The sequence below is a fragment of the Erinaceus europaeus genome, chromosome 14 (genome assembly GCF_950295315.1).
Source record: "Erinaceus europaeus chromosome 14, mEriEur2.1, whole genome shotgun sequence".
NCBI lineage: Eukaryota > Metazoa > Chordata > Mammalia > Eulipotyphla > Erinaceidae > Erinaceus > Erinaceus europaeus.
Window position 1 is genome coordinate 59,530,125 of NC_080175.1, and position 13,257 is coordinate 59,543,381.

Sequence of the window (13,257 nt, forward strand, 5' to 3'; positions counted from 1 at the left end):
TGGGATGAAGGGCATGGAGGGGATTGAGAGTAGAATTTGGGGTTCTGGTACATGATGGTGAATAAGTACCTAAGTTGGGATGAGAGTGTTTTGTAGACACCTATCTTGGTGAGATGAGAAATTTTCTCATGTGTCAACAACAGTACTATAAAGAATAAAATCATAAAAGAAAAACTATTGGTGTATTTCTTTCAGGACAAAAGGTGTGTTTTACTGACTTCAAGCAACCCTGCTACAAAATGGCCTACTTCCATGAACTGTCCAGCCGAGTGAGTTTTCAGGAAGCTCGCCAGGCTTGCGAAAGTGAGGGGGGTACCCTTCTCAGCCTTGAGAATGAAGCTGAACAGAAGTTAATAGAAAGCATGCTGCAAAACTTGACAAAACCAGAAACAGGAATTTCTGATGGTGATTTTTGGATTGGGCTTTGGCGAAATGGAGAGGGGCAAACATCAGGTGCCTGCCCAGATCTCTATCAGTGGTCTGATGGAAGCAGTTCCCAGTATCGGTGAGTTTGAGGGACACAAAAGGAAATTTCTGTTGTTTGTAAAGAATACCAGAGTAGAGGGGACAAAATTACTCAGCAGTGTTCCTATTGCTTTATACTTACAGAAACTGGTATACTGATGAGCCTTCCTGTGGAAGTGAAAAATGTGTTGTCATGTATCATCAACCAACAGCCAATCCAGGCCTTGGAGGTCCCTACCTCTATCAGTGGAATGATGATAGATGCAACATGAAGCACAATTACATCTGCAAATACGAACCAGGTAGGATGTACTGCAAGTCAGTGCAGCAGATTTTCTGCATAGTCCCTGTACCTGACCACTTTCTCTGGCTTTTGGTTTATCTACACTGGAACATGGAATTACATTGCAATTGGTCACCTAGTTTCTTGTATTCTATACAAAAAATAGGCAAATACATTAAAGAGAAGGAAGTAATAGGAACATCTGGAGAGATGTCTTTAAGAAAAATAATATTTCAAAACATCAAGATCAGTTTTACAGTTTTTGCAAACAAATTTTGTGAAAAATATGTATTATAAATCACTTAAATGATGAACAATGTGTGAGACTGAGTACAAGTCACTAAAACACAGATTTACACATCTGAACAACAATTACTTTAGGCATTTATCTGGTGATTCAAGAGAAATAAGCAGATTTCTTCTTTAATATTAGCATATCATTTTATGGCATGATACTTGGCTTATGTCTCTGCATGGAAGTTTGATCATAACTCATCAAGCATAGTGATAAATGTGTAGAGGCAGGTATTAGGATCTTCTTATGATGTTAAATCTTTGAAATATGCATTTTTAGAAAGTTTTTGTTTGTAGTCTCTTAATTATTTCCCATGCAAATGGAAGGCAGCATTGATCTGAATGACATTAGTACAATTTCCAGGTGAAATAATGAATTTGAATTACTTTGAGACAACTTAACTGAATAGCTATTTGGACAAAAGAGACTAGTTAATTTAAAAAAAAATAATTCTTAAAAACTGTGAAGGTATTTTGTTGATGCTATCATGGGGATATAAGGAAAAAAATTAAACTAGATACTTAGATTTTGAGGATTGTTTTTTCTTATCTTTCTTTTAAGTGTCATTTTTACCTTTTTCAATGCTTGTTTAACCTCATATGTTCACAGAAGGCAAATATAATCAAGTGTTACTATTTCCATTATTTTCTTCAAATTACATGATTCCTTCCCTAATAAAACCATAAGGCCCAAGGGATTATTTGGATTAGATTCATCCTTCTCTTAGATTTATCCTGCTCTTGAGTTTATTAGCCAACTCATATCCCTGGTGAGTTTATACTTTAAACCCCTTGGCGACTAAATCCATTCTGATACTTTTAGAAGCTTTTCAAAGCTAAATCTGTTCAGCTTTTTTGTTTTCATGTTTTTTTTTAAAACAACTAGAGTTGTTATTTTTAAACTGTGACACTATGCACTTAAGACAAATGAAACACGGTACATATCCTTAATACAATATTGTCCTTTTACTTCTTTAAAGTTATATTTTTATTATCATTATCTATTTATTAGTTGGAGACATCCAGAAATTGAGAGGAAGGGGGAGATAGAGAGATAGAGAGACACCTGAAGCACCCCTTCACCACTTGTGAATCTTTCCGTCTAAGTGGGGACCCGAGGCTTGAACTAGGGTCTTTGCACATTATAGCATGTTTGCTCAACCTGGTGTGTCACCACCTGGCCCCTGTCCTTTTCCTTTAAGGTTTTAGGTGAATTACTTCATCCTTTATACATTTATTTATTTTGTAGTCATAGAACTTTTTAAGATCTAAAATGTTTTTTTTTACCGTCTATATTTTATTCATGTATTACTTTTGAAACATGTGCTGCAATTGACATTACTAACATGCTTATAACATGTTTGTCTTTAACTGTTTTCCACTTAGTTAACCTCTCATTAATTTTTTTATTTGTGAAGAATGTTAGTTTGATTAATTTCCCTGCCTATAAAATCAATGAGTTATTTAGTATTGAATGGCTGACTTTTTAGTGAGTGAATTGAATATTAAATAGGACTAAATAACATATACTAATTGTAACACTAATTATGTTAAACTTTATTCTTCAACTATAATGGAATTTATGTGTGCTTTAAAATCAGTGTCCTCTTTCTGTTCCCAGATGCCTTCTAGTATGATTCATGGAATCTGAAGTGACCAAGAAAAAAAAAAAAAGAAAAAAGCCTAGAATGTAGACTGAAAAATTCAGTTATGAGCTTCCTCATTCTCTTCTCCACCAATATTTGCTTTTGTCGTGTGGTTGCATATCTATTATTTGGGTATACCAATGTTATTCAAATATATTTTATCAGGCTATTTCTTACTCTAATTTTGTGTTTATTAAAATTGTACTATACATGCTTTGGTTTAGATAGTAAAGCTTAGCGTTTAGCATTTAACAATTTCATCAAAGGAGGGGATGGGTAACGTAATGTACTTGCTAATGCAAAGAAATTCTCTTCCCTGAGTCTTTAAAAAGCCCTAGGTTCAGTCACCTGCACCACCTCAAGCCAGAGATGAACACTGCTCTGGGGAAAAAAAAAAAATAGGGGCCAGGCGGTGGTGTACCTGGGTAAGAGCATGCATTACAATGCAGAAGCTGCTGGGTTCAAGTCCCTTGTCTCCATCTGCAGGAGGAAAGCCTCACAAGTAGTGAAGTAGAGCTGAAGGTCTCTTTCTGTCTCTATCCCTCTCTATCTCCTCCACCATTCTCAATCTCTGTCTTTACCCAATAAGAAAAATAAAATAAAAATAAAAATAAACAAGTGCATTAAACAAATGTTTGTTAACAGTTCATGTTGAACTGCATAACATCTATTATTTACAGCACTGGTAGTGAGTACCTACAAGAACAGAGTGTCTAAAGTCTTGGGAGGATAACAATCTTATAGGGTGGTATGTGGTCAAGCTGCCCAAGAATAGAGGTAATATTAGCAAGTATTACATTGAAATGATGTTCACTGCTTGGAGTTTGAGTAGCCAGTTAATCAGTGCCTCACATCCTAATGCCCACTAATTAACATATCTTTTCCCCCCACTTTATCAGAGGACTAATTGTTTAAAGTATAGTTGCTGACACATAGGTAGACTGATCTTTACCTAGCTTTATGCCTAATTGTTATTATTACTACAGCATAAATGGTTGATCGTTAAGTGAAGGTTTTAGTTACAGTGAGTCACTAAATGTATTTGTTACCCAATAAAGTGTTCATTGCTTGAAGTTTGAGCACCCAGTTAATCAGGAGGCAAGGGCTAATGTGAGTAAAACAGATTTAACCAGGTACCAGCAAAGTCAGAGATGATGGGAACCTCGTCTCAAGGAACCCTCTTCTCTAGAGGCTGGAGTTCAGAACTTAGAAAGGACAGTGTATCACTTGGGGAGAAAAAGTTCAGTCATGTAGCCATCTGATTGAGTCAAAGGCTGTCTACCAGGTTGTAGGGGGTGTCATCACAAAGTCGTTTCTCAGTCTGTAAAGGGTCCTTTTACTAGGTGCTTTGTCCAACTGGTAGAGATATTATCAGAAAGAATAAATCATCACAGCCTAGTGGTTTGTAAAACTTCAAGATAGAATTATTCTTATTATTCTTATTATTGTTATTATCATTATTATTACTTGCCTCCAGGGTTATTGCTGGAGTTTAGTGCCTGCACCCTGAATCTACTGCTCCTAGAGGCCATTTCCCCCCCTTTTGTTGCCCTTGCTGTTGTAGCCTTGTTGTGGTTATTATTGTTGTTGTTGATATCGTTCGTTGTTGGATAGGACAGAGAGAAATGGAGAGAGGAGAGAAAGACAGAGAGGGGGAGAGAAAGATAGACACCTGCAGATCTGCTTCACTACTTGTGAAGCAACGCTCCTGCAGATGGGGAGCCGGGGGCTCAAACCGGAATCCTCATTCTGGTCCTTGCACTTTGCGCCAAGTGCACTTAACCCACTGCGCTACTGCCTGACCCCCCCAAGATAGAATTATTAAGCAGGTCTTCATAACAGTTTTTTTTTCATTTCCCAGAAATTTATGTCACATGCTTCTGGTTTTGTACTTTAAAAGTATACAAGTGAACAGCAAGATGGGGTCTTTAATGCTCATTCACTTACAAACTCGTTATCGTAAGGATTCACCAAGTAGAAATCTTTATGTAAAGATAATGAAAGTTGTTTTAATCATTAAATGCTTTTATGTAAATTTAAATGAAAATATAATTTTAGCAATAAATTGTTCAGAAACTAAAAGAATGCCTAGCAGTACTTTGGGTTTTAATGTGTATTTATCTTACTCTGTTTTATGCACTGATTATTTATTGCACTTTATTTTCATCTGTTTGCCTATCTTGTTACTTATTATTTACAGAGATTCATCCAACAGTTCCTGTAGAAAAGACTTATTTTACAAATCAACCAGGAGACACTGATCAAAATGTGGTTGTTACTGAAGCAGGTAATTAGTTCAAGTGTATTTAACTCTCTTTTAAAGACCATAAACTACTTTCAAACAGTACATTGGCATGCTTTTTCTGTGCTGCTTGGTACAGTGGTGCACTAAACATGAGCTTACCAAAATTTGCTTTTCGTCTATATTAGAACAAATGATGAGGGTTGGGGAGACAGCATAATAGTAATGCACAAGGCTCTTGCACCTGAGGTTCTGAGGTGTCAGGTTTGATCCCTCCTACCACCATAAGCCAAAACTGAGTAGTGCTCTGGGAAACAAGAGGGGGGGGAGAAGAGAGAAGGAAAAAGGAGGAGGAGGAGAAGAAAATAGAGCAGATGATGTTAAACTGGTGATCAAAGAGAAGAATCTACTTTGTTTTCTTCTTTTTTGTTTCTTCAAGTAGATACATCTGCATTAAAACCTACATTGGCAAAGATCTTCCCAAACAAGTAGGCATTATGATGTTAATTGGCATCATTAGTTATCTTCAAATAGTGTTGTACTAATGATTGTTCAGGAATTGAATGGGTTGGGGATCTTCATTAAATATCAATTAGAGCTTGATTTGTAGCCTTTGAGGATTTCCCAGGTGTAAGTACTTGATTTTGGCTGACCTCAAACTACCAAACTGGTGATACTAAATAGTAGCTGGGGAAGAATGCATATAATGAGCTATCAGCCCAGATGCCTGTGGCATAACTCTGTCTTCTAGGAAAGCAAAATGCAGTCTCAAATGTAAATAGCATATTAGGTACAAACTTCTTCATAGGACCAGGTAGTGGTGCACTTGGTTAAGTGCATACACTATAGTACGCAGTGAAAAAAAGTTTAATGATGTCATTTTAAGCTGACAGGAACTACTATGTCACAGTTTGTTTTATTTTTATTAAGATTTAGGATTATCAGTTATGATAAAACATGATTAAAAGATGATTCATTTCAGAATTAAAGTTAAGTCTCTATGCTACCTATGTCTTCTGTCTCTGGATATAACTGTATCATCTGTTACAAGTTACATATGTTGGCTTAACCTCAAAGAATCTTACATATCTTTGAGTTGAGTTTATTGGCTGAGCTTATTGCCCATAAATCAGTAAGTATTTTAATAATGACTATTATTCTTTACTAATCAGGGACTATCTGATTGATAACTGGGAAGGGTAAATGCAGTGACAGAACTCAGGTTATCAATACATTATGAAAATAGTATCAATCTGAATTACAGATTTAATAAGCCTTTTGAAACTATGAAAATTAAATTGGAGCATACCAAGTAGGATAGTATGATTTTGTCTTTACTATTTATTAAGTTTGACCATAGCTGTATTTTACATAAATTTATTTGAATTGTGTAATTTTGGTGTTAGACTCCTATTTCACTTTTATTTTGCACTGAAACTGTCTTACTTTTGCAGGCATAATTCCCAATCTAATTTATGTTGTTATACCAACAATTCCACTGCTCTTACTGATACTGGTTGCCTTTGGAACCTGCTGTTTCCAGATGGTACATAAAAGGTAAATAATTCATACAAGTAGAAAAGACTTGACATTAAAAACATAAAATTTCAGAATAAAAAGTTAATGTAGAGTTATGTGTTTAACTTGCCCAAGACAGTTTTTAATTTTCATCTGTCAGTGCAAATGCAGTATATACAATTGAATACAATCCACCCTTTTTTTTTTCAGAATTCATGCATTATCTCATTTACTACTCAAAGTCTGAAGTAGGCATCCTTTTGTTCCTGTTTTTCAGTTGAAAAGATGTTGACCTAAATCAGCTATGCTATTTGCTTTGTATTCCATAGCTTGTATATATGGTGAGGCTGAAAATTAAATGTTTATAAGCTTACAACATATATAACTTCACTAGACTGCCTCAAGTTTAAGTATAAACATTAATTCATCAGATTTCAATCTTCATTTTAAATATTATGTGAACTTTTATTTATTTATTTTTTTTAGGTATAATTTGTAACATATGACACAGCAGCACACTATCCAAGTGTTCCATTAAAACAAGAGACAAAAGAATCTGTGAAGTACAGGGAAGATTTGCTATTAATCCTCCCAAACTGAGAATAGCTGTAAATGACAAATCATCTTGACAACATAATTTGAAAAAGGATATAGAATTTCTCATTTCTAAAATAATAATTATTTTTAAAATTTTATTTATTCCCTTCTGTTGCCCTTGTTTTTATTGTTGTTGTTATTGATGTTGTCTTTGTTGAATAGGACAGAGAGAAATGGAGAGAGGAGGGGAAGACAGAGGGGGAGAGAAAGTTAGACACCTGCAGACCTGCTTCACCACTTGTGAAGCGATGCCCCTGCAGGTGGGGAGCCGGGGGCTCAAACTGGGATCTTCATGCTGGTCCTTGCGCTTTGCGCCACGTGCACTTAACCCGCTGTGCCACCACCCGACTCCCCTAAAATAATAATTATTAACATGCCAGTAACTTGAGATTTATCTAAAATTTGTTCTCCTTCCAAATAGTGAATTATCGTGAGTTTCCATTTCCAGGTTTGAAGATAATATGGAATTTCTGCTTGTTCAAACTTCTTAGAGTGAGAAAATAAACCACAGTAGAGAACCTGCAGCTGCCAGAATTAGTTTTAGTACATAATTCATTCATCCTTAGCTACTGCCCTTTTCCTTTCTTCCAGGAAAGCAAGGAGAAACTTCATCAAAGACTCAACTCCATTATCATCTGAATGCCTTGCAGAAAGTTTAAATTCCAATCTGGTACACATAATGCTTCCTGTCATTCCATCTTGTATTAAAAATAATAACACTTGTCTAACTCCAATAAAGTACTAACATCACACAAAAGTTGCACTAATAACAAAAGCCATATTAATAATTTAATTTCCCTTTTTAGCATTTATAAAACTGTCGTACTTTTCATAAACCTTGTTGAAAATACTAGGTGACATCATAGATAAAGATGTGTTGAAGTTATCTGTATGTAATCTCAAAAAACATATGATTTAGATAATAAATCTTGGGAACTAATTTAGTGTTAAAATCAATGAAGTAATATTACAAAACTGTATTGCTCGTACTTGCTTAAAAATAAAATTATTTTCTTCCTTTTAAATCCTGCTGTCCTCATTGGATATAGAGTGAATTCAATGAGGCAGAAAAAAAAATCTATTTGGGATTGGGGCAGATATTGATATTACAAGTGTTGTCCAAAAGAGGAAGTTTAAGTTCAGAAACACAATTACCAAGGACAGAAAGTATTTCATAAACCTATTGAGGTTAAATGTAAGGAAAGTATATCAATAAGAATTTAAAACTTAATGAGTAATTTGGTAAATAATGACTTGGGTTAATTCAAGAAGAGACTGTTAATGGGGGTGGGTGGTTGGGTTTGATTGAAAGACAGTTCAATCTGAGTAAATAGGTTTGATGTGTGGTGGGTCCAGATTCTCAATCTGACAAAAGTGAAGTTGCATTGTCAAATCTAAGTGAACTCAGATATTCCTACATTATCAAGGATGGACTCAGCTTTGAATTGTAATAATTTCAATGACAAAGCAAAACCAAACTTTCAGGAATTAAATGATTTAACTATAGAACATAGAGATCAATGAGAAGGGAGGGATTCTTGGGACAAAGAATATTAATGTATGATTTAATATTAATTTCATCATGTTAATGGAAAATATATAAAAAGATTTTAAAAGTCAGCAAATAGTTATCATTGATTCCAGTTAATATTTTTGGTTTATATTGGACACATTTGAGTATGTGCTTGAATACTAGAGTCAAAGGCAGAAAGGCATACCATTTAAAAAATGTTTTATATGAAATCTTTATCTTGTTACAAACTGGAATAATTGAAGCTTTTTTTTTGTAGCATTAAGAAATATGCTGGTGAATAAGGAACCCTTGATAACAAGGACCTGATAGATTTCCATTTGGATAAAGACATGTCTAGTTTGATATTAAGTCTTATATACTAATTTTATTTCTTGTGTTTTTCAGTAAAGGAAGAACTAAAACTAGCCCAAACCAGTCTACACTGTGGATTTCAAAAAGCACCAGAAAAGAAAGTGGTATGGAAGTATAACAATTTATTAACATGACTCGTGGAAATGAGTTTTATAATTCTGGATTTGTATGAAGAATAGCATCAGAACAGTAGCTTGGAATGGCTTAAAAAATCTCAAAGGATCTGCAAGATGAACTGTAAGCTCCCCCTTGAGGCAAATATTAAAATAATTTTATATGTTTAGTTCACTTACAAAAAAAAAAAAGGCTGTGCTAATATTGGAGTGAGACATGCTTATTTTGCTAAAGGAAGCACCCAAACTTCAAGTAAATGGAATAAAGATAAAAGATAAAATTGTAAACACATTAAATGTCTGTGTGTTGGAAGCAGTTATTTGTGTTTCCTTCACCTTTCGTGAGCTGTAATCTAGTTAATGTATTGTAAACATATTGAAATTTACATGTGTAAAAATATTTTACCTTTACACAGGTGTTTGATAAAAATTAATTCTTTGAATATTTATTTTTATGGTGTTTCATTTTTAATACATGTTCTGATTAAAGGAATTTATCATGGTGTCAACTGAATTTACACACACAAATATATTACCATACATTTCTTTTCTAGAAAAGGTTCATTGTCTTTCAGCTTGTCTGCTTCAGATAAAAGTTTAAGAAACTTCTTCAGAAATAAGGATCTAGATCATTAACTTTGGTATAAATCTACTATTTTACTTAGAGGCAAGGCTTATCTAATTTTGACTGTGTAAGACATGTGCCTTACAATTACTTTTAGTTTACAATCTACCACATTTGGTAGTAAGTTTTTAAATAGCTGTATAAACAATAGTAAACTAAATCTAGTACAAAAGAAGTGGTATACATGGTATAAATCATGTCTTCACATGTTGCCTAGTCACAAGCACCTCTCTGAGAGTTTTCCTATCCATTTGGTTACTCTCTTGACCACAAAATCAAGAAGGTTATTTGGGGTATTCTTGATTAACTGGGCAAGACAGGTACAGAACATCCTTAAAGTTTTGCCAAGCTTTGTATAAGCTGTCAGAATTTAAAAGGATCTAAAGTTGGTACAAAGTGAGTGGGCACCACTAACAAGGAGGTAAACATCACCCGGACATTACTGTAAAAAAGAAAAGTCATGAAATTTGTGTGAGAATAAGTAGGAAAGTATCAGTGATCATGTTCATTGCTGAGTGTTTGTCTAGGAGGGTAAATGGGGTAAGTCTTATGTTGCTGAGGAATTATTCTGATGCAGTCTCTGCCCCCAGGTTTTCCCACACCCCACGAAATCCTAGCAGTGCCCCCTTCAACCAATCCTGGCCCCACACGTCACCCCTGGTTGTCACCGAATAAAAAGCCTCCTCACCGCCCCCCCCCCCCGCTCGTTCTCTCTGGGCTCTCGGCTCCCCTCTCTCAGATCTCTCTCCCTTCTCTCGCCCTGTGGTCAGGTAGTGGGGACGGCCATTGTCGGCTGACTCCATGTGGCTTGAGCCACCCCCCCAACCTACAATAAAGATTTGTGTACCCCCTTGCTCCGGACTTCCTCTCTCTTCTCCGCGGTGCAGCCCGACACCTGGCCACAACAACATCTGGTGCCCAACGTGTTACGCACCCACGTCCCGCTGGACGGCCCGGCCTGAGGTCCCCGAAAGCCGCCCAGACACAGGTAAGTGGCATCCGCCCACCTCTGTGGCCCCGCGTTTCCCTCCACCATGGAAAATTTTTCATTTTATGAGGAGGTGTTCCAGTCATTATCTCCTTCTCTCCTGGGACATATTCGCGCTCTCAGAGATGGTTTAATTTTCGCTACACCGTGGGTTCTCATAGCTATAATCGCGACTTACAAGATATGTACAAAGTGGTCTGCCTTGAGGATACGCGACCCTGAGGCTGAGATACGAGAGTTAAAGCACATGTGCTTAAGACTTAGACGCCCTAAGTGATTAGTGTCTAGACCCAAAAATTCCGTTCCCACAGACACGTACACGTGTTCAGATGCTCCTCCTCTGATCCCGCCCCCTGCTGATACGTCATCATTAAGGAACATTGTGGCTGAGATACGAAAGTTAAAGGATATTTTTTCAGCATTTAAGGACTTTAAACCATGTGCAGTCTGCCCCGAGAGCTCCGTCCCCGTAGATATGCGTTCAGTTTCCCCTGCGGCCACTACAGCAGTTTCCACGGCACCTTCCACTTCTGTAGCTCCCTCTCCTGCACCATCAGACCAAATCCACACCTTGCTGGTAAACGTGGCCCCTTCTAAACAAAACCCTCAGCCGTGGAAGCTATACACCTCTAAAGAGTTTGGACAACTCAGACAAGCAGTCAGGGAGTATGCGGTCCACGCTCCATGGACCAAGTCCGTTTTAAGGAGTTTTTACCAGCATCTTAACACGCCCCAGGATTGGAAAGATCTGGCTCGTGCTGCACTCCCAGACACAGTCTATCTACAGTGGAAGGCATGCTTCCATGATGAGTGCTCTATACAGTCACAAGAAAATAGTAACAAACAGGTAGAATAGAATTCTGATGCTTTGTTTGGAACAGGAGCTTATGAATCTGGAGCTAAGCAGGCAGAAGCCAGGTTTTCAACCAGTTATTTTAAACAGGTACGCATCTGCGCAACACAAGCATGGGAAAGGGTGACCATAGCCGATGTAGATTCATCAGTTCCCATTAACTCTCTTCGCCAAGGCACTGATGAATCATTGGCGAGCTTCATCTCAAGACAAGCTTAGAGAGAAAGGTATATAATCCTGACGTCCACTCACTACTCCTGTGCTCTATTGTCTGGGAAGGCATGAAGCCACAACTCCTTCAGGCATGCCTTAATCTTAAACAACTACACTCAGATAATTGAATTTTAGCGACACAGGAACTTACATCAGGCAATTATGGGGCACCCTCTACGACACAGGTTTATGCAGTTACCCCACGTAATCAAAACGGGGCCTGCTTTCAGTTTGGTCACCAAGGACATTGGCATAACCAATGTCCTGATGAGCTGCGACCACAACTCCAGTCAGGGAAACCATGCCTCCAGTCAGAGCAACCCCGCTTTCAGTCAGGGAGCCAGAGGCCATGTACTGTTTGTCCAAAATGTCGTAAGGGGTTTCATTGGAAGAGAGATTGTTGGTCCCAATTTCATAAAGATGGTTCGCCCCTGAATGGTACAAATTCGGGGCCTGAGATTTTGTGGACCACTCCTGTTTTAGAATGGGGTCACCCTTCTATGACAGTAAAGATTGGCAATATTCCTTTTAAATTTTTGATTGACACGGGGGCAGCAAAGACTATTTTAAGGCTAGAAGAGGTTCCCCAAGATTGGGAACTCCTTCCTGGACCCAGTATACATGGAGTAGGAGGGATGACCCCATCATTTCTCACATGAGATTTGCTCATGAGGGAAGACCCGGAAGGCTCTACCAGACACTTCCGCCCTTTGGTAGCTAATATTAACACGAACCTACTGGGCAGGGATCTTCTGGAATGTCTTGATGTTAGGATATCCACAGATGCTTCTGCAAAGCGTTAACACTCGCTTCTGCAAGACCAGGTCGAATCAGCACCCCCAATAATAAATGCCACTGTTCATAGCCAAACACCCTGCTGAAGCTGGCTTTCTAATGAGCCTGTCTGGGTGTAACAGTGGCCTTTACCTAGGGATAAACTAGAAATTTTAAAAGAGCTTGTCCGAGAGCAGTTGTCATTGGGACACATTCGTCATTCTCGAAGCCCATGGAATACTCCTGTCTTTGTGATTAAAAAGTGCTTGGGAAAATGGCGCCTCCTTCAAGATCTTCATGCAGTAATTAAAACCATGCAGGTCTGGGGCTCCCCTCAAAGGGGTTTGCCTCTTGCTTCTGCAATTCCCACGGGAATTACAGTCATAGTTATTGATATACAAAATTGTTTTTTCTCTATTCCCTTGCATCTGCAAGATTGTAAACATTTTGCCTTCTCTGTTCCTTCTATTAATAATGCCAGCCCTGCTGATAGATTTGAATGGTGGTGCTACCCCAGAGTATGGCCAATAGTCCTACAATTTGTCAGGAGGCTGTTAAATCTGCCCTTTTACCATATATTCATAAGGGCCTTCATGTTTTTCATTATACAGATGATATTTTAATATGGGGAAAATCAGATACAGATCTCTGTGCCTTACGTGATTTTCTCATTCCTCCATTAAAGAAAAGTGGCCTTAATGTAGCCACTGAGAAGATACAGCTAATGCCTCCAATATCCTTCCTAGGTCCAGAGATTTCTC

The 13,257-nt window shown here is 37.5% G+C and overlaps 1 protein-coding gene across 3 annotated transcripts in view; it reads left to right on the forward strand.

Moving 5' to 3' along the window:
- Positions 1–13,257, forward strand: part of CHODL (chondrolectin) — a 30,941-nt gene that overhangs the window by 11,873 nt on the left and 5,811 nt on the right. For 2 of the 3 annotated variants that reach the window (XM_060171949.1, XM_007521283.2), the window contains 5 exons: positions 196–505; positions 610–767; positions 4,889–4,975; positions 6,385–6,487; positions 8,964–10,212. In XM_060171949.1, coding sequence (XP_060027932.1) covers positions 196–505; positions 610–767; positions 4,889–4,975; positions 6,385–6,487; positions 8,964–9,048 — 743 coding nt within the window. In that variant the 3' untranslated portion in view covers positions 9,049–10,212. Of the gene's footprint in view, positions 1–195; positions 506–609; positions 768–4,888; positions 4,976–6,384; positions 6,488–7,636; positions 7,716–8,963; positions 10,213–13,257 lie in introns of all 3 variants that reach the window. The other variant, XM_060171950.1, reaches the window with a different exon arrangement.